A 21897-nucleotide genomic window follows, 5' to 3' on the forward strand; every position below is an offset into this window, starting at 1 on the left:
AATGTGATTTGCGCCTATAATTGAGCTAGCACTCAATTAGTGTATACTTTGTTGGTGTACTCTAATTTTATTTCCTCCCAATTGAACGCATTTTCTCCTCAATTCTTGTTATAAATCTGCAGCAGCCCTACATCCAAGCACTCATTTTGTGTGTCCGAGACAATAGGAAATAAAACGTATACTTTTAGTTCAACTGCGCAAAAACATATTAAGAATTAATTACTGTATTAACACTGAACTGTGAAGGTAGAACGTACATTTTTAGGGTTCTCTAAACAAAGGGTAACCGGGCTCATATAATGTATCTCATATACCGCAATAGATAGACAGCTGAAATCTTGACAGAGAGGGTAATATTATTGCCATTGCCATAAACAAGTCTGAAAAGACCAATTTAACGCAAAAGCTATTATGGTAAAGTAGTAAGTATATAGTATTATACATGAGTATAATATCTTCTACGGTGGAACGTAAGTCTTTGGGTCTGTTTCACTGGCACTAAAATGCTTTTGAAATAATTAAAACGCGTGTAGGCAACTAAACAAACTGTTTGTTTTTTTACATTAGGTTACAAAACGTGGTCCTGCAAATGTCACGAAATGTCGGGTTAGATCAAGATATTAATAATAAATATAACGAAAATATAACTTTCGACGCAACAAGCCTATAAAAAAGAGGCCAAGCCCGAGTCGGACTCGCCCGAAGGGTTCCGTAGCAGCAAGTAACATAATATAAAAGTTATATAGAAAGGAAGGTGATATTAAATTACTTAAAGGGAAAAGAAAAAAATCTTTGACTCGAAATCATACAGTGCAAATGACCCCTCATCATTTATACGTATTAAAAAAACGACTTACTAGATCTCGTTCAAACCAATTTTTGGTGGACGCTTGCATGGTAATGTACCAACATCATATATTTCATTAAGTTATATGATTCTCTTGTTTTAGAAGTTATAGGTGGGGGGACACATTTTACCACTTTGACACTATACTATTTACAGAATGAGATAAATTACTACCTTCTACTGTCAGTAGTTAGCTGTCAATAATCTGAAACAGTCCCAATATACCCGATAAGTGATTCTTATCGCCTTATATTGGGACGCGTGAATTGCAATTTACATACAAACTTCTATCGCTGGTAAGCTATACGTCTTCCCATTGACAGACAGCGTGTACGAATAAGGTGAGATACCGTTGATAAGTTTATTGGGCCAAAAAAGTCGTCAACGATAGTTACGATTTTTATCTCAAGATAGACTGAATATTGGGAACGGCCTCTAGCCAAACAGCGGCCGTGTTTAAAAACGACTATTCAAATATAATCAACTATGTTACTGCATGTTACAAATATTATTATATAGAGAGATGAGCGAAGTTAATATTGATTAATTAAATCATTAACTGACGGAGTTTCGATACAATAAATCATGACTTTGAATATAATGTTATCATAATAGTTGTCTTATATCGCGATACCAATTATTATCCCTAAGAATAATAACGATATCGCTATTATCTAACAATTCAATTAATATTTATGCGCATACAATTAACTATCATTTAGCAATTATAAATTATGAACATCTACATCACAATAACATTATGATAGGTACTAGCTGACCCAGCAAACGTTGTATTGCCGATATTAAAAACCCTATCTACGTGTTTATTATGCTTAAAAAAGTAATACATGAGGTTTGTGGGGGGGGGGGGGGGGGGGAAGGGGGGTTTAATCCAGGAATCTGGGAAAACCTGGCTATTTGCTATGAGGAATATACCTCCTCGAACTTCGAGCTCTTGCTTATATAGGGCACGACCGTCTTCATGATGATACTACCGACTGTTAGTTGGCACTGCTGTAGTGCCAACTAACTTACACGAATCAAGTTAACTTAAGATCTAAATATGCTATTATAGTTATTTCTAATCATAGTGATAATTATATTAAATAGTATTTAAATATTAACAGTAGATAAATAAATGTTATTATTAATTGGGATATCTTATGGTAGTTCATAACGTTGGTAGCACTTGTTAACACATCAAGCTGACATATATTTAGAAGTATTATATATTTTTTTAATTAATATTTTTTTATGATTACGGTTAAGTAGTTCTACCCGTATATATAATTTGAGGCATGGATTCATGTTGGCTAGGATAAAAACTACCACGATTTACGGCCGTTCGCAAATACTATCTACAGATAGAGATAAATTACTACCTGCTACTGTCAATATTTGTTGCAATTGCAATTTCCCATACAAACTTCTATCGCTGGTAAGCTATACGTCATCCCATTAACAGACAGCGTGTACGGATAAGGTTAGTCACCGTCGATAAGTTTATTGGGACAGAAAAGTCAACGATAGTTACGATTTTTATCTCAAGTAGGAGATGAATATTGGGAACGGCCGTAAGATTCCCCTAGATGCGATCTTCCCTGAGTGATATTTACTTGGACACTAATAATGCGAAAATAAACGTGTTTTTAAGCTATTGCATAACTTCTATGGCGGGCCTTGAGAGTGGAGACCAAATCCAGAAATTCCGTAACGAAAATAACCTAACACTTACTTACTAGATCTATATGACGTATGCTTTTTGTGCAGAAGGTCCCTGGTTCGAGCCTGGGGTTACGTCTTGATTTTTTTTAATTTCTTTGTTTTTTTATCACGTTTTTTTAATTTTTATTATTATGACAAGCATTTTTATTTAGTTTCACCTGTCCCGTTGTCTGTTTGTAATCAAATCTTGCAAGTAAAATTTTACTCACTTCCCGTTTGCTTTTTTTTAAATTAATTTTATCAAAAAAATACGTCTTTTTTTTTAATCGAATAGGACGACAAACGAGAGCGAGGTCACCAGCTGGTAAAAGTTACATAACCACAATTACTATCAATAATACGTATCGTAAATCTATGAAGCGTCGTATCAAATTACGCGCCGGTGTAATTTTGTGAATGAAATCACGTTCACCTTGCTGTTGCTTGACGTCAGCGCGCCGTGACGTCACTCGCCGACGGTCGCTGATAACCCGCCGACTTCACAACCAGGATCTCGCTCCGTGCTACTCTCCGTGTCACTCTACCACGTGTATCATTGTTGAATGAATAGGATCATTATATAGACGACCTGTATAGCCGAGTGGTTAGCGATCCTACCTACTAAGCTAGAGGTCCCGGGTTCGAATCCCGGTAGGTGCAAGCTTTTATACTATGATGAATATGGATGTTTGTTTCCAAGTCATGGATGTTTATATGTATTTATGTATGTTTTTGTGTATGTTTATATGTATTTATGTATGTTTAAGTAAGTATATTGTATTAACTATATCGTTGTCTTGCAACCATAACACAGGCTATATATGCCTAATATGGGGCAAGATAATTTGTGTAACAAGTTTGTCAATATTATTATTATTATTATGCCATTAAATGGTGTTGATGTCTTCTTTTTGGTCGCAATCTTCATTTCTGAAGGTCGTGTCCGTAAGTGCGGCACTGCATTGTTAAGAACAGGGCGTATGAATTACCATCAGCTGAACGTCCTGCTCGTCTCGTCCCTTATTTTCATTTAAAAAAATCCACGAGGTTTTGGTATTGATAGTGTTCCACCTGTATAGGCTTTTTTGGAATACCCAGAGGGTGACCAATGTTTCACCACGCTACCTCACTGGAAGTAACAGCGGGATCGCTATCAAATTCATCTTTTTTTATTTAAAATGACTTATTGAACGTCAAACACTATCTATCAATTCAAATTCAAATATTTTTCATTCCAAAATGAATGCCTCAGGCCTGAAAAGAATGGGCGCAACAAACTCAGCAGATGACTGACTCAATGATAGCCATTGATTGCTTCGAATACTTCTAACTAAATTAATATCTGCTATGATTATCTCCGACGTGCATCATTAAAATATAATATACATGTAGTTTGTGATTAAAGAGGAGTACGGAAAGATTATTATATATTCCATAATCAATTTGTAATGTCAGCTTGTGTGACCCTTGTAGTCTTATACATCGTCGCGCAAATTATTAATTATTCGAATCGTCGTCTCAATAAGTTGCCAAGTTCGCGTTTTATACGAAAAGATTAAATCATGTACATTTCGTGTGGGAAGAAAAGGTGATTACATAAATGTCACTACACTACTCCCACTATTTTAATCAACTTAAAATAAGCAACCGGGCATGTGGACTTTAAAACAATTGATATTAATTTATCAAGCATTCCATCACGCCTTCACCACGATATAAAATAAACTTTCCTTATGAATTCTCTCTGATTTTTGACATTATCGCGTTCGTACAGACAGATGAAGGACAGAGGATTTCAACAAAAAATATATAAGAGATTTCCACCGATGATTGACTCATCACGATATCTCTGGAACCATAAAGCGTAGAAATTTGAAATTTGATAGAAATATTCCTTTCGTTGAATAGAGGTCAGCTATGAACGGATTTTACAAAATTCCACCCGCAATAGTTTTTTTTATCATAAACAGAATAACGTCTATTGGGTCGGCTAGTTCATTATAAACTATTAGGTCGCGAAGAATAAATTATATGGCAAAACTTATCAAAGAATAAATTTTAATTTACTTTGAATTTTTGTAAATTAAAGAAACACCGGCGCCCTATTTCTAAATTGTAATTTTCTGCCTTGAATCCGTGTTACGTAAAACGTTTACGTAATGCCGGCTAAATAAACGTAGGGACCCCTGAGGGCTGAGGGCTGGAGGACGTGGGCGCCCTAACAATCAGCACACAGTCAACCGCTCCGGGTTCTATTAATGGCGAAAGAATAACGAGAGACGCGTAGGTGAAAGGTCAAAATAATTCGTAGTCTACCTGCGAGGACGGCGATTTATTACGATATAAATAGCAGGAGGGATTTTATTGATGACGAGCAATCGTAGCCACCCTTCTCCACCCTCATCACCTCCACCACCAGGATAATCATCTGCATAGTTGCACATAATTCCAGAAAAACGTTCTAATCCACAATCATGTTGAGATTGAGTTAAGATTTAAGAACACAAAACTGGTCACGTGATTCATATTAACGTACTGACAAAAATTGGCAGCCCTACTGTCACTCTTTTAATGACATCATGACTTAGTAGGCCAACCCACATGTATGGAATACACTGATATTAATTAAACTTTAAATACGATTTCCTTAAAATGTGATGTTTGTGGTTTGGAACGTTTATGGGGAACTAAGTCCAATTGAGTGTACGCGTAATTTTGTAAATGCTTTTACCTACTCCTTTATACCTACCTAGGTAACGGAACACATTCTTACTTTTTTGCACACGTATCAAGTACCGATAGCAAAACAATATTTGTATTACAGTGGTCTTGTGTCCCAAGGACGGCCAGGATAATTAAAACAAATTCAGGTGACCCGTACGCTCGTTTGTCCTCCTTTTTCGATGAAAAAAAACCTACGCCCAAAATGAAAGTAATATTACCATTACACATGTTCTACTTCGAGCTAGAAAAATTTAAAAATAATAAATACTGATTTTGCTAAAATATTTTTTTTTGTACGCTCTGTTATCATTTTTGGTTAAATGAAATCAAACAAAATATGCGCCTAGACTTATTTCAAAATATGTGTGCACTACAAATAAAACTCAATTATATACAGTATTATTTTGACGAATTATTTTCAGTATTTTCACCGCGAAGGTTGTGGACCCTCTTAAGAACTTACAGAGTTTTAAAAAAAAAGTATTCAATTTGACACATGGGAGTTATTTTCATACATTTGTAATGAACTATTGAGTTAAAATATTCAATAAAAAACAGATGTCACTTTTTTGAGTCTCAAAAAACACTGTGAAGTGAATATAGAGCCTTTATTGTATAACGACCGTTCCCAATATTCAGTCTATCTTGCGCTACTTGAGATAAAAATCGTAACTATCGTTAACCTTTTTGTCTAAATAAACTTATCGGTAACTAACCTTATCCGTACACGCTGTATGTCAATGGAAGGACGTATAGCCTACCAGCGATAGAAGTTTGTATGGAAATTGCAATTCACGCGTCCCAATATAAGGCGATAAGAATGACTTATCGGGTATATTGGGACTGCTTCAGAATATTGACAGCTAATTACTGACAGTAGAAGGTAGTAATTTATCTCTTTCTGTAGATAGTATATTGGGAACGGCCGTAAGTATTCTATTAATTGTGAGCAACAAAAACTTGAATTGACTATAGTTATTGCTATAGAACAACTCAATAGATTAGATATTAATAATTATTTGTAATACTCAAAAACGCATCTCTTATGTACTTAAATGTTTAAGAAAATAAAAAATTTCAAATACCACAACGTTATATCGATCTGGAAACGTAAAATTCAATCCATACTTTAGTTGTTGTCTATGCGTATAAGATAGGTACAAAACAGTACTGTGGAATAAAATACAATTTTATTTAGCAGAGAACATAAATACGTTTTTAAACTGAACCATTGCGTTTTCATATAAAAACAAAGGTTTACAACGCATTTTTTTTATAAATCATAAAAAATTATTACTATTTCAACCTTATTGTCATTATCTCTGGATGGTGGAAAATAAACTGTAAACAAAATTATCCAGGAACCAGGTAGTGTATGATTTCATCATCACTTCACTATCCATAACATCCCACGTATGACCAAATAGACCGAAATACCTTAGCCAATGTTTCCGGTTCGATGCGTATGCCGTAATCGTTGTTAAAAATGCGGCCGTTACTCTTCTCGTGTTGAAAGAGAACGTGGGAGGTGACCACTTGCACTGTGGTAACCTGCTCGCTTGTTGCCTACCAGAAAAAAATTATCGCTAATTATGCTTGTCGAAACGTTCTCACACCGCCAATTACAGTTCATTGACTGAAATTACTTCGTTCCATAAGTAATAATCGACCGTATGCGATTGGAAAGAAATGCCACATTAGGCTGTGCATCGAAAAGTGAACGGAGTTCGTTGCGCGCGATGAATGAACGTAGCGTACAGCCATTGAAGGCGCAAGTTGAGTCGCTGTTGCTGTGTATAGCAATAGTTAGGTAATGGAGGTCGTCCGCGCCCGAGCTACAAAAGATGAATGGGTTTGTTAGCTGAGAGCTTTCCATGTCAAGTGGGGACTGCAGTGCGACCAGAACACCCGTTTCATTCGTATAAATATAAGTTTCCCTTAAGTAGTTCCCAATCTATTTCATGAATTTCGCAAGCAGTTTGTAGTAAGTTTGAGGTACTCAGAAACACGATGTTGATAGGTTGATATAGCTCACCATCTTTAATCGCAAAAACTGTTGTTTTAATTATTAGATTAATGTTAATACATATACTTAAGTTTTGCTTAGTTTTGCAATTATAAACAAGCCCGCTTAAAAATAGCAAAAGCTGCGACGAAGAATGCAAAATATCATTTGGCACATATTAAGGTTTGTCGATGGCTGCTACTTCAGCCGCAATACTGTATTTTACTAAGTAAGTAAGGATTATTTTTTTAATTATGATTTATAAATAAATATGCATTCAATAATTTTTGCTACGACTATAACATATTTGGGAATGTTACACCATGTTTTAATACATTAAAAATAGAAGTTATACCAAAGGCCAGTAAGAGCAAGCGATAACACATGATTGGCAAAACCGCTCCCTCTTTTATTGCGATAACTACAGGACACTTTTAAAGACTTGTCAAAGAATATTACACAAAGGTGTACCTAACAAAGTTGCGTAGAGTCAGGCCTAATGCACTTTTGATGTCGGAGATCTTAAGACTGATTAGCTTCGTTTTCAGGTAGAGTCTGCTTAAGATATTGAACGTTGTACTCAACAAATGTAAAAGCTCTATATAAACAAACTCAAAAACATAGTAAGTGTACTTTTACTTAAGACATGAAGTCCAACTAATAGGAAGCTGACGTAATGACATCAAAAAGAATTCTAAAGGAATCAATTTTGAGAAAATAAATGCCTTTTTATGCCTAATGCTTCCATAGCGGTTTAGCCTAACCTAAACATATACATTTTTAATACTCTAAGCAATAATATATTATGTTACACATTTTCGTTTCAAGATTTTTATGAAGCTAAAAATAGTAATACAATAACTAGAACAAGAAAAAAGTTGAACTCCTATATGACCTGAACTGATATTTCATTTTATAATTTGCAAAAGCGAGTTTACCCTTTAGAAACGAACAACATATTTTTAAAGAAATTTAATTTATAACAGCATTTAAAGAATTTTCTTTAAAACTGAAACCTTTGCGAATATTAAAGTATGGAATTTATTCAAGTTAATACTATTTATAATACAGAAAAATCTAAATAAAACTTAAATTATCAACTCCACAGAAACGATATAGATTTGTCAATAGGCTGACGTCACCGAGCGCAAATAGAAGAGTAGGTATAACAATACGGTGAATGGAATATTTTACAATTGCTACGATAGTGAATAAAACGAGTCACCTTCGAGCGTACTGGAGCATACTAGTGGCGATAATTACTCAGACAACGAACGTAAACAAGCAGCGTTGATACCAACTGTAAGAATAAATATTGATAATAGATACAATATTGACATAACCGGCTGAAGGGCTCTTGTAGCTACAGACCTTCAGCTGGTACAGATATTGATGAAAGGGCGGAGAGAAATAAAGAAGGTCAATCTATCAAGCACGTGGAGTTCATAGTCCAGAAATGTATCATGGTTTAGGGTGGGGTTGTACTTTTTGACCGTAAAATATATTAAATATACGACCGAGCCTTGCTCGGATTTTTAAGAATGTACAAAACTTAAGCAAAAAAAAACTAATTGTACATCTGAATTCGAACTGGGGTCTTCTGCTTTCCGGACCACCCAATATCCCATCTGAGCTATTATAGTCTTATATAGTGGCAAAATTTTCTTTGTATTCTAATGTTATTGCAGCTGTTTCTCATTAAAACACAGATAAAACTAAAACTTTTAATTGAAAACTAGATAGATCAATTTCTCGCACCCGAAACTACCTGTATACTAAACTTCATTAAAATCGTTGGAGCCGTTTCCGAGATTCAGATTATATATATAGAAGAATTGCTCGTGTAAAGGTATAAGATATAACGTATTCTATGTAAATAAAAAGCAAAACACAAAATCACGTTTCAGCAAGTATCAAATGATTCATTCGAAGTATTTCAAACTAACCTAGTGATGACCTCCAATGACCACCACTGTTATAAAAGATTAAACATACAAGAAACCTCTATCCAGAATTATTGTTAATTTAATGCTGTAACATTTTCTCTCAATGGCTAGGAAAGAGAGAGTGTAACAGATCGCAACGACCGCCATTGAACATCATCGACATAAGCTGAATGGCGGAACCTCTCGCGCATGAAATCGTGTTCCCACGCGCGCCGGTTTTTCCACTACACGGGTAATTAATGCTCATCGACAAGTTTGCAACTCCGACGTAATAATCGCAAAGAGAAATTATTGCTAAATTATCTTTTTGTGGTTTTTACATTTACAGTAGTTCTACCAAGCCCGTCACAATTTTAATGTACCAAACAGTGAAGCAGCAGTCAGTGTGTTCTCTGTATGTTCATTGTACGTCAGATATCAACATTTTAAAAAGCTTGCAGAAGAATTCAGGATTTAAACCAACATTCCAACAAATGAAGCACAAATATTCGTTACGCTATTAGATTTTATTTTCAATAACAAGTACCTACTACGTATTCTATATTATGCTACCAATAAATAACAGATATCATGTATTTAAATATGTAATCGAGAGTTACATTTCACTACTCTACGATGTGCCATAAGAATCGTAAGTGTGAGCGAGCGAGGCGTATCGGCAATACCGCTTATATTTAATAGCAGCGCGTGCGTAAATGAAATCTCATCATTATAATAGGCTTTTATATTCGATCTCTAAATTTTAACAATCGGATGTCACACTGCGCATCAGTACGATGTGTCATAAGAAACCGAACGAGCGCGAAATACAGCTTGTAAATAATGAACGCGTGCGTTGTACGGGCGAAAATGAAATGAAGGTTTCATTTCATGACAGGATATAATTGTTTTTGTTGATTTTGGTAGATCTACTTGCAAGTCACTTGCTAGCCCCAACATCGTCGAGGCTGGTTATGAAAGTGATATTTTTAACGATTAGTAAAATATATTGACATTAAATAATTTACCTAGGGATCATAATAATAATTATTAATTTAGAATATTATATGAAACTCAATGACAATATAGGTACCTACCATTCATCTGGTGGAATTTCTCTCTTTCCTGGTCAAGAAGTTTTGAGATTAAGTATTAATTACAAATAAGGTAAGCATTAATTACAAAGAAGGATTCATACCAATATAATATCATATCTACTAAAGATAACAGTAACAAACAATGACATACCTCAGTCCCATGAGCGGCAGATGTGGTAAATGCTGAGCGCCTGCTTCGCTGCACCACTCGGGGTATGAACGACGAAACTCTGCGAAGTCACCTGCGACAAACATACCAACACTTTTATTATTTGTTTGATATCTTTGAATTAAACAGGCAGGCCCGATTAGTTCAAATCATAGGGAAGGTCTGTAAAATGAGCTTCCTTGTGCGGTTTTTCCAGGAAGATACGACATAGGGACGTACACCTTTCTAAATTTTCTCAAAACTGATTATTCCTTTAGAATTCTAATTGATGTCGTTTCAAATATACCAGATACTAAAAAGAGTACTTCTTGGTTTCGGTCATAACATCAATAATCAATCGCCGATCGAAATTGTTTTTCAGCACATTACAAAAGCTCTTAAAGTTAGCAATTATTGTTAAAATCATGATCATCATACCTTCGGAAATGTTACGCTGAAAGAGCAGCAATGGCAAGACATTAAACGTAACTCTTTAAAACTACGGTTTTACTAACTGAAGCGTAATAATACCAAATTAACTAGATGTATACAAATTATTTAAACTAAAATATATAATATTGATTAATATGCTTGACATTGTACAATAATAGATAACAAGATAAAACTATCATCTAATAACAAGTACAGCATATATATTATAACTATAACGAAATTTAGTTAAACATTAAATTATTTTACGTAAACTAGAAAGTTTTATAAAGAGTATTTTTAAAAATGTCTACATTTGTAAAGAATATATCAAAATCAGCACACACTTCGTTAAATTCTCTACAAATTCTCATAATCGGGTTGTTATGCGATACATTATTATTTGAGGAATTGATCGAAAATAAACATGGTATACGCACAGATCGTGTTGGAACTTTAAAGTTTATCAAACTTAATAGATGACTATCCATAAAACCATTCGCAATGTTATGTAAGACGCACATATCAGATACCCATCTCCGTTTATCAAGACTATGCAAGTTAAATTTACGTAAGCGCTCAGAGTATTCGGGAATTTTACGTCTAACACCCAACCTGCTACAGAGAACTCTTACAAACCGCCGCTGAATTGACTCTATTCTATCACGGTGAACATTATAAATTGGAGACCAAATCACTGAGCAATACTCCAGGATACTTCTCACTAAACCTTTGTATAATAATATCCAGGAGTTTTCCTGTTTAAATGGTCTGGCGATTCTAAGAACAAAGCTTAACATCCTATTTGCCTTTGAACAAATATCATCGTAATGGCTTTTGAAGGATAAATCCGAGTCAAAGATGTACAAATTATCGTTTTTTTTTTCTTTAAAAAAATTAAGGAAGGAAATTCTCAAATACTTTTAATTTCTCGAACATTAAGTATTATCAAGCCACAAGAAAACACTCGCCGAATTCCTGAGTCTCGTCAAAGTCTCCTGAAGATACGTCGTGTAGAGGAATTGGTGAAAGACAGAAAATATTGGCGGAATTAGCTACACTCAAGAAAAAATCATAAGATTTGAATTGGAATAGCCAGTTACAAAGAGTGACGTTCACTTAAAGTGGATTTAGAGTCCTGTTTGCTGAAGACAATCATTTATTAATAGCGTTTGACCCATTTGGGACCCGCACTACAAGAGGAATTACGATCACGTATAAGGTATCACTTGTTCTGAGAAGAGAGGCACGGCCGGAGGAGGAAATCGTCACATCCGGCACGTCAGCTCCGCCGCTTCCTGCCGCCGCTGTATTTGTAATGCTAATACTTATAATCGATCTACAATCGGCGCGGTATAAAATTCAAAATAAGGCTGTTTTGACAACTTTAATGTCTTGAACGAGCTAAGCACTATGTTAAATTGAGAATTATACTTAACGCCAACAACACTGGCACTTTCACACAAAATTAATATAAACTATTGTAAATTTATTCGCTAAATCGAAAGTTGTAAAGCTCGTTTTTGTAAACATTGCGTAGGCCTTGGGGCAAGCGTTGGATGAGTGGTAAGAACAACAATTGGAATTATCACATAGAGTGTGATTTTATGCTTGTCACAAAATATATTGATGCAAACAATAGAATAAGCGCTTGGAAATAATATTAAATGTAGTAATCCGTAAAAGAATACAAAACTGTAAGAGTCGACATGTCGCTACGTTAGATAATTATATTTTTTACTTAAAACCTATTGTAGGTTATAAAGGGATTGTAGTTGAACAAAAATAAATACCAGTGGGAAGCTCCTTTGTACTCCTGTGCCGGCTAGATTATGGGTATCACAACGGCGCCTATTTCTGCCGTGAAGCAGTAATGTGTAAGCATTACTGTGTTCTGGTCTGAAGGGCGCCGTAGTTAGTGAAATTAGTGAGACTTAACATCTTATGTCTCAAGGTGACGAGCGCAGTTGTAATGCCACTCAGAATTTTTGGGGTTTTTCTAGAATCCTGAGCGGCAGTGCCAATGCAATTACAATTAATGGGCAGGGCGTATCAATTACCATCAGCTGAACGTCCTGCTCGTCTCGTCCCTTACTTCCATAAAAAAAAACAAATTGGAATAAAAAAAATGTGCATTTTCACGAATGCCTTCAGCATTACCTGGACATTTAGGCTGTATTTCTGTTCTCATGGTGTACATTAATAAGAAGCATTCAAACAAATGCACCCTAATTTACATGAACGAAGTCGCTGGCACAGCTTGTATTAAATATAAACTATTACTTACATACACTAATGTTTTGAAGAACAGTAATTATAATACAGTGATGTTTCCCTTTTAAAGTTTGAACCGTGGGTAGTACACGGGCTGCACTTTGAACAAGGATCGTTATCGCGACTGCAAATACATAAAAAGCCTTTTAAGGCTTTGACCAGCCGAGGGGAGCGTGGGTGTAACCTTGAGAGTAGCTTGGCATACGACTTACAAGTTTACTTTGCCAATATGTACTGCGTGGGCCCACATTGAACCGATCTCATTTATCTGTGGGACGCGTCATAATTTAAATTGATGCTATCTTGGTTTTATTTTGTGTTACTTTAACAATGTGCTTTTTGTTTGTGTGTCTATTTCAAAAACGCACACAAGCTCTGTCAAAAGCAAAAGTGGAAATGGACTGGACACATTCTGAGGGAAAAGAAAGAGAAATGGACAAAAACCGTTACAGAATGGTATTCAAGAGACGGGAAACGAAGGAAAGGTAGACAGATTAGAAGGTGGGAGGACGATTTTAAAAGGATAGCACGACCGGACTGGATGAGAGTAACCAGAGACCGAATAAGGTGGAAGTCTTTAGAGGAGGCCTTTGTCGAGAGACAAATTACTAGTTAAGTTAATCTAAGTTAGTTGGTGAGTGAGATGTGAGATTTTTTCTTCAGCTCCCTCCGACTACCCTTAAGAGATGTAAGACTTACCAAAATACCTATTTTAAATTTAAATAAGTTATTGTGTGCTGGATTGCAATGGATTGACTTAGGAAAATAATGTGTATACTAAATTATTCTCATTTTGAAACCTGTAGGTATCTCGACGATAAGTTACTGAAAAAAAAAAGTGAAATTTGCCAAGAACCAAAATTCACTTTTGGACTCAAAATTTAACAAAATATATATCTAAACCTTTCACATGAATTACTCTTTTAATGAGAACCGCATTAGTATAGTTTCTGAGTGTATCTCGAACGGATAGACAAACAGACACGACGGGGGGACTTGTATTATAATATATAGTGAGAATATAATAAAAAATCGGTCAAGAACGAGTGCCAGTAATTTCAATGACGGCCATTTTTTAATTTGCAATCTCGGTTTTTATTTTTTATGGAAGAGAGGACAAGTGAGCGTACGGGGTACCTGTTGTTAAGTGATCACCGCCGCCCACATTCTCCTGCAATAAAAGGGGTATCACAAGAGCGTTGTCATTAATTTTATTAACTCCAGGGGGACTATTTAAATAGCGGAAGGCTAATGAATTGTAGTAGTAGACTTAGACAACTTCAAGACGAATTATCAGGCCTTATACCTACCTAATGTGAAAGCAGATTTGAGATAGGCTATAAAATAGATTACAAGATAAATATATTATTACACATTTTTTTATGATAATAAAGGACGAGACGAGCAGGACGTTCAGCTGATGGTAATTGATACGCCCTGCCCATTACAATGCAATGCAGCTCAGGATCCTTGAAAAACCCAAAAACTCTGAACGGCACCACAATTGGGCTCGTCACCTTGAGACATAAGATGTTAAGTCTCATTTGCCCAGTAATTTCACTAGCTACGGTGCCCTTCAGACCGAAACACAGTAATGTTTACAAATTACTGCTTCCCGGCAGAAATGGGTGCCGTTTTGGTACCCATAATCTAGCCGGCATCCTGTGCAAACGAGCCTCCCACTGGTAAATTACAGACTGTCGTATAATATTGAAACCAATGTAGGCTGATCATAAATTGTCATCACAGTTCATCACAATTAGACTTAAAAATGCAAGCTTAATATGTTCAGACCGAGGGTCGTTGGTGCGCATGCGCGATGTTCTCGCGCGGCATGCGGGGGCGACGTTGCCGTGCATCGATCGCGTGACTCATCTCCGCGACTCATTCATCCGCAGCGCTCAATGGAACGCCGCCGTAACCCCCTCCAACCCGCCCCCCCTCTCACCCCCCAGCGAGCGTGCCTCACCCCCTCGCACGCCGAGTCCTCGACGCCAAGGACTCCCATTAAAGACACCCCTCGTCGAATGGAAATAACTGAATCACTGATACTTTCGCTACAAAGAATCACACCGTAGCGGCAATTTCAGCCCACGGACTGAGAGACTTTTCGTAATTCACGGCAATATATTTTTTCACTCCAAATTGTTTTATTATTAATAAAGACATATCTAAAGAACATAAACGATTTCAAATCTTTTTTCACTATAAATTACTATTTAAATCATCTTTTTATATTCGGACTGGCTGACCCAGCAAACGTATTGCCGATATTAAAATCGCGTTACAAAAGTAACTGTTGATCGTAGATGGGTGAAAATTTGAAGTTGTATGTATTTTTTAATGCTGACTCATAATCAAACAAGTTTCAGAAAATGTATTGAATTAGGTTAGGTTACTTTGCGGAAATCCATAATTATGCAAATGATTTAAGTTTTCTTTAGTGTTAATTCCGCCAATATTTGCTTTTAAAACAATTCGACACCAAATCACGCCAAAATCTGGCACGAGACTCAAGGAGTCTTGGCGAGACAACACGTCCTGAGGATGCCTCGTGTAGAGGCGAAACACGTGTCGAATTGTTTTAAAAACAAATATTGGCGGAATTAACACTAAAGAAAACTTAAATCATTTGTATAAACAAGTTTAAAAAAAAAAATCGTGTGGACCACCCTTTACTTTTAGGGGGATGAAAAATATATGTTGTCCGATTCTCAGACCCACCCAATATGCACTCAAAATTTCATGAGAATCGGTCAAGCCGTTTCGGAGGAGTTCAAAGTTTAACACCATGACGCGAGAATTTTACATATTAGAAGATGGTATCCTTGAATTTCATTAGTAGGTACGTACTGCGATGATAAATTGTTTACATATTACAATATCAGTAAATCTGTACTCTGTGCGTAAATATATTAAATATCTTTAATTAATAATAACATAGCGCCAATAGTATGGATTTGAAAATTACCCACCGTGCCCCCATTACTCACACGCCCGTGCGTATATGTATTATAAGTACCTACGTTAAAATAATGTGTAAAATAAAGGATGTTCTAAAGTAATATTTTTTTAAATAAGCAGTTTAAACTCAATGTTTAATGCCAAAAAAAAATATGTTACAAATGTACTTATTTTGTACATACATGTACTATTTGTAGAAGAAAGACAATATTTAAAAGAGGTAGATAAGCAGTTTGAATGTACTACTGTATAGGCCCGATTAAAATTTTTTAAACAAATTCATACTTAACTTCCAGTTGTACACGAACTGTAAAAAGGCATAAAGACATAACAGGCATTTATTTTCTCAAAATTTATTCCATTAGAATTATTTTTGATGTCATTTCTAATATACTAGATACTACGATATACTCCTATTATATAATATCTTCTTATATAATGTTAAAATAAAATGTTACTAACCAATATATTATATATTTTGACTACGTATTATATTATGGATGAATGGTTTTCACCTAGCATCTATAAAAAAAAAACAAAACGAAGGCAACATCTTTGCGGGCTTAACAATGCGTGGTGTATGTGTGTGTGTGAGATATTGCAATAACAGGCGGGCAGGCTAGCTGGCTGGTTAAGTTAGGCTCGCGTGAGACAGGGGGCGATCCCCCCCCCCCCCCCCCGCGCCCCGCACACCGGCCGGAGCTCGGGCCGCACGTGGGTGGCAGGGGATTGGGGAACAGCCTTGCCGCGTCCTTCCCTGTTCCCGCGCTAAACCTTGAGCTTTGCACACCATTCCACGCTCTTATAACAATAACCCCATGGAGCTATATAAAACTGTTCGATAGTAACCTAACTGAATAAATCTAGGGAAAAACTTATAAAACATGAAAAGCTATCACATTACAATTCGTAGCTGATCGACTTAACATCATTATTATCACGGGGAGTGTTCAGAAGAGATGTTTCACCTGATTCCTGCCACCTAATTCCACCTTTGCACGACACGCTACAAATTAGGATATCACATCCAGAATCTGGAGGTATGGCGGTCCTTCACTGTGCGCTTTTCAAGGAGCTTTCTTCCACGTACTAGAGCTGTGGAATGAGCTTCCTTGTGCGGTGTTTCGATACCTTCAAAACAAAGCGCATACACCTTCCTTTAAGACCGGCAACGCTCCTGCGATTCCTCCCCCAAAGCGCACTATCCCCAGGTCCGTCTTGTGGGGCGCATACCAACACTGCATCTTCCGGTACGTGGTCGCCAATCGAGGACTTTACTTCCCCACCGGACATCTGTCCGTCAAACTATGTGCCCTGCCCGCTGACACCTCAGTTTCGCAATCATTTGGGCTATGTCGGTGACTTTTATATATAGCCCCTGAAATCTCAATAGCGGACGGTCCCATCTCTTTGGAAATCAAGAAAAACGAGCTGTTGTTGTGACTGTACGTAGCAGCACCAGTGGAATGAGAACATTGGAATCCTTATAACGAGGACTTAGAGCGGGAAAAATTATTTGAAAATTACAATGTAGCAGACATGAAACTAAACGCACTATTTAACTGAATTCACTAACCACACGAGTAGTGGTCTTAATTGTTTTAAATGAACCTCCTTAAGCCAATTTGTTGGAAATAGTCTGTGGGTGGGACAAACTAGTGAATTAATATGTATTTTGGTTCGATGACGGGTCAAATTGATAATGGAATGATACCACATCGTGTGATATTAAATATTTTATCTACACCCATGCTTTAAATCCTCTATTAAAGATTCTGAAACAGTTAGCTTATTACCAACATTAAAACACCCAGTGTCGTAATAACCATTACATCATTCAAACGAGTGTTGTAATGTTGTACTGAATTTCATAACAACACTTCTTCGTTTTTTTTTCGATCCCTTCATGCACAAAGAGTTTCAACAAACAGCCACATTCTTATTGCTCGATGCGTGGCATCTGTATGAATTTCAAAAAAAGAACATCTACGTTTACGTGCGTTCCACACTACCAGAACGTGGCGCGCCGTAAAAAAAAAGTAGGTTGTTCGAAACCCCGCCATTTTTCTTGAAAAAATGAGCGATTCAAGTTATGACAGCACACCGCCGGATATTTTAAACACTGCAAAGGACATAATATTCAAGTGAATTTTAATAATTGCACTATACAAAATGTTAATTACTACTAAAATAAATAGTTCTTTTATTAATTCTTAGTTTATTTGTATATAATCAGTAATGGATGATAATAGGCTACTACTAGGACTCGCTGTTTTAATGTTAGCAGTAAGCTAACTATTTCAGAATCTTTTAGAGCATTCATATTGTGGGTGTAGATAAAGTCTTGTATGCCACTGTTGATAATTAGGTATTAAAACACTCATGTGATACTATTATCCCATTAAACCCACATTTGTGTTTTAATACCCCTCATTACACAACAGTTGCATAAATAACTAGTAAATCACACCTGATATTTTGGTGTAAATATAGATTTGAAGTTATTGATATCAAAGTTTCAAATTTTATAAAATTCAAAGGAAAAGATTATATATCTTCTTAATATATATAAATTATGTGACACGTTGTTTGTCCGCGATGGACTCCCTAAACTAAAGAACGGATTTTAATGGGGATGACTTCATGGAGTGCAGTTAGTCCAACTTGAGAGATAGTATAGTTTTTATTTCGATTTGAGACCCATAATTATTTTTAATTCCAATATTTGTTTTGTACGGCCATATTTTCCATGAGATAATTTATTGACGCACGGTTTGACAGTTCTGCTGTGAAACAATTTCATTATAACTACAGGGAGCATATTTTACGACGCAATTCTTGCTGTTATGACAAATTCATAAAAAAAAAACAATATTTTATTTATTATGTACAGAACAAAGTCTGTCGGGTCAGCAATAATTATTATTGGTACTTATGGTTTGGTAGGCGATATGAAGATTTGTATACGTTATCATCATGTTATCGCATCAATATGAGTTCATTTGTTATTAATACATTCTCAGATCTATCCAGCCCACGCATATAAATACACAAGCCCCGAAGCCTTCACAAGGAAAACAATGGACCGAGTGCCGACATAAATAGCGAATTACTTGGAAACCAGAAATATCAGTTTGACGTCAGGCAGTGGCCGCTTCTATGAATCTGTATAATGGAAATTTAGGATGTTTAAAAGATTCACTACGAAAATAAACCGAACCGATGAAAGATTGAAAAAGGAAAACGATGAAGCACTGGATAGTGAAGTAATGAGTGCGTCATCGGCTATTTCGGATAATGTTAACAGAGCCGGTGTAACTTATTGCGATATATACTACGTCGGTACGAAAAGCGATCATGGTTGTATCGTTGGGATACAAGGGACGAAATGCTTTTTGACTGAAGTAACGTAAAACGAAAAAAATGCATAAAAATGACAATTATGTGAATGTAACTTGATACAATCTTAATATATGTAAATAACGTGACACGTTGTTTGTCCGCGATGGACTCCTAAAGTAATGAACGGATTTTAATGGGGATTTCTTCATAGAGTGCAGTTTGGTCCAACTTGAGAGATAGGGTAGGTAGACCCATAATTATTTTTATTGTCAATATTTGTTTTGTATGGACCTATTTTCTATGAGAGAATTAAGTGACGCACGGTTTGACAGTTCCGCTGTGAAACAATTTCACTATAACAACAGGGAGCATTTTTTACGAAATAATTATTGATGTTTTAAAATGTTATTGGTAAATTCCTATAAAACAGTATTTTATTATCTACAGATCAACGTCTGTCGGGGCAGCTAGTATGTTTTGTATGGACATATTTTATGCGAGAGAATTTATTGACGCACGGTTTGACAGTTCCGCTGTGAATCAATTTCATTATAACAGCAAGGAGTATACGTTAAGAAAAATTCCTGATGTTATGAAAAATTATTGACAAATACATAAAAAAAGAATTATTTGTTTATTATTATAAACAGAACAACGTCTGTAGGGTCAGCTAGTATAATTATAAAATATATAAAATTATGTGTCGAAGTTTACGAGGAGACGTTGATGCTCCAGATCTACATGAGCCATTGTGTTGTATATGTGTCCGTAAATTCAATAATGTTCGCCCATGAAAAGATTAACTTTTCGTGTTCCCGCTTCATCACACCGTTGCCCGAGCCATTACACCTACACCACGTTCATTGGCAACTTTCAACGAGACTCTTGGACAAGAATGCTCAATGGGATCCATTCAATGATGAGTAGACTTGCCTAGTTTCTGAAATACTAAGGTACCTACGCGGAGAGCAATGAAATTGTATAATTCATTCAATTTATATACCCTTTTTGTTTGTAATTTATCCTAATTGTATTTCGTCTAACTAGTGTAAGTGGCACTGCCGTGTTAATTGGACAATAAATAAATAAACAATGATGTCAATTCCATATCTTTTTACATACGATTTTAATAAATTATAGACTTGACTGAAATTAATCAGGGAAGGGATGTGTGATTGAGACGTATTGAAGCATTCGGACGCTTACGGAATTGCAATTTCCATACAAACTTCTATCGCTGGTAAGCTATACGTCGGCCCATTAACAGACAGCGTGTACGGATAAGGTGAGTAACCGTCGATCAGTTTATTGGGACATAATAGTCAACGATAGTTACGATTTTTATCTGAAGTAAGAGATAGGTAGACTGAATATTGGGAACGGCTGTAAGGCGATAAGAATGAATTATCGGGTATATTGGGACAGCTTCAATTTATTGACAGCTAATTACTTACAGTAGAAGGTAGTAATTTATCTATATCTGAAGATAGTATATTGGGAACGGCCGTAAATCGGTGACTTGCTAGCTGTTCGCAAGAAAAAACAACGATCTCATCTTCTAATCAAGTTAACATTCGCTCGTATCAAGTGCGATGTATACTGGCTGAAGACTTCACAGATGTATTCGGCGGTATTAATATCAAACAGTAGTCGGTGGCGCGCTCCAATTAAAAGCGGAGCCGATTTCTAACGAGATAAAGAGCGCCGGCGCCGGCCCCAGCGATAACACAACCATCATTAGTTGACAGCCGGTCAGTTACTCCGGCCCTCGACAGGCCAATTACCGGCCGTTTTCAATAACCTATCTATCCTTAGATTAACTTACTAGACGTAGACAAATCTACCCTTTAACGCTTGAAATGTAAGTACATTTCAATAACCTATTGACCAGGGGCGTGCATATCATATAGGCAATTAGGCAGTGCCTACCTTGTTATGAACCTAAATAAATAGAGCACTGGTATTAAAGTTAATTTACTACCTACGGTAGGCAGTACGGCACTGCCATATACTAAGCAAGTAGCGTTTCATACAACTTATGTTGTACTGTCGCACTAAAGCGGAATTACGACTAGTTAGATCTACAGTGCCTACCTTGTTAGTAAACCAATGCACGCCCCTGCTATTGACAGATAGCATTGGACTATAACTATTAAAAGATATGATCTTGTCATTAAACGGTGACAATGTATTCATAAGTTAAACTAAGGGTTGATAGGTTATTGAAAACGGCCGTATAACCATAATCAAACATTCATCGGCAATGTTTAACATAAAAAAAGGTGTCACACAACCTTTGTTTATTGTTATTAACTTTATAATTATTAATTTATTAATTTTACAATTAACTGTCATAGGTGCGGCGCGACTAGTATTGTTATGGGGCAACGCTGCCGATATTAATACAATATTAATTGTGCTGCAGAAGAGGGCTATTC

At 36.1% G+C, this 21897-nt stretch overlaps 1 protein-coding gene across 2 annotated transcripts in view; it reads right to left on the bottom strand.

The window, feature by feature from the left end:
- LOC126967732 (dual specificity protein phosphatase Mpk3-like) overlaps window positions 1–21897 on the bottom strand; it is a 57364-nt gene that overhangs the window by 20208 nt on the left and 15259 nt on the right. For both annotated transcript variants that reach the window (XM_050812365.1, XM_050812376.1), the window contains exon 2: window positions 10454–10544. In XM_050812365.1, coding sequence (XP_050668322.1) covers window positions 10454–10544 — 91 coding nt within the window. The remainder of the gene's footprint in view (window positions 1–10453; window positions 10545–21897) is intronic.

This window comes from Leptidea sinapis, chromosome 1, assembly GCF_905404315.1.
Source record: "Leptidea sinapis chromosome 1, ilLepSina1.1, whole genome shotgun sequence".
NCBI classification, from domain to species: domain Eukaryota; kingdom Metazoa; phylum Arthropoda; class Insecta; order Lepidoptera; family Pieridae; genus Leptidea; species Leptidea sinapis.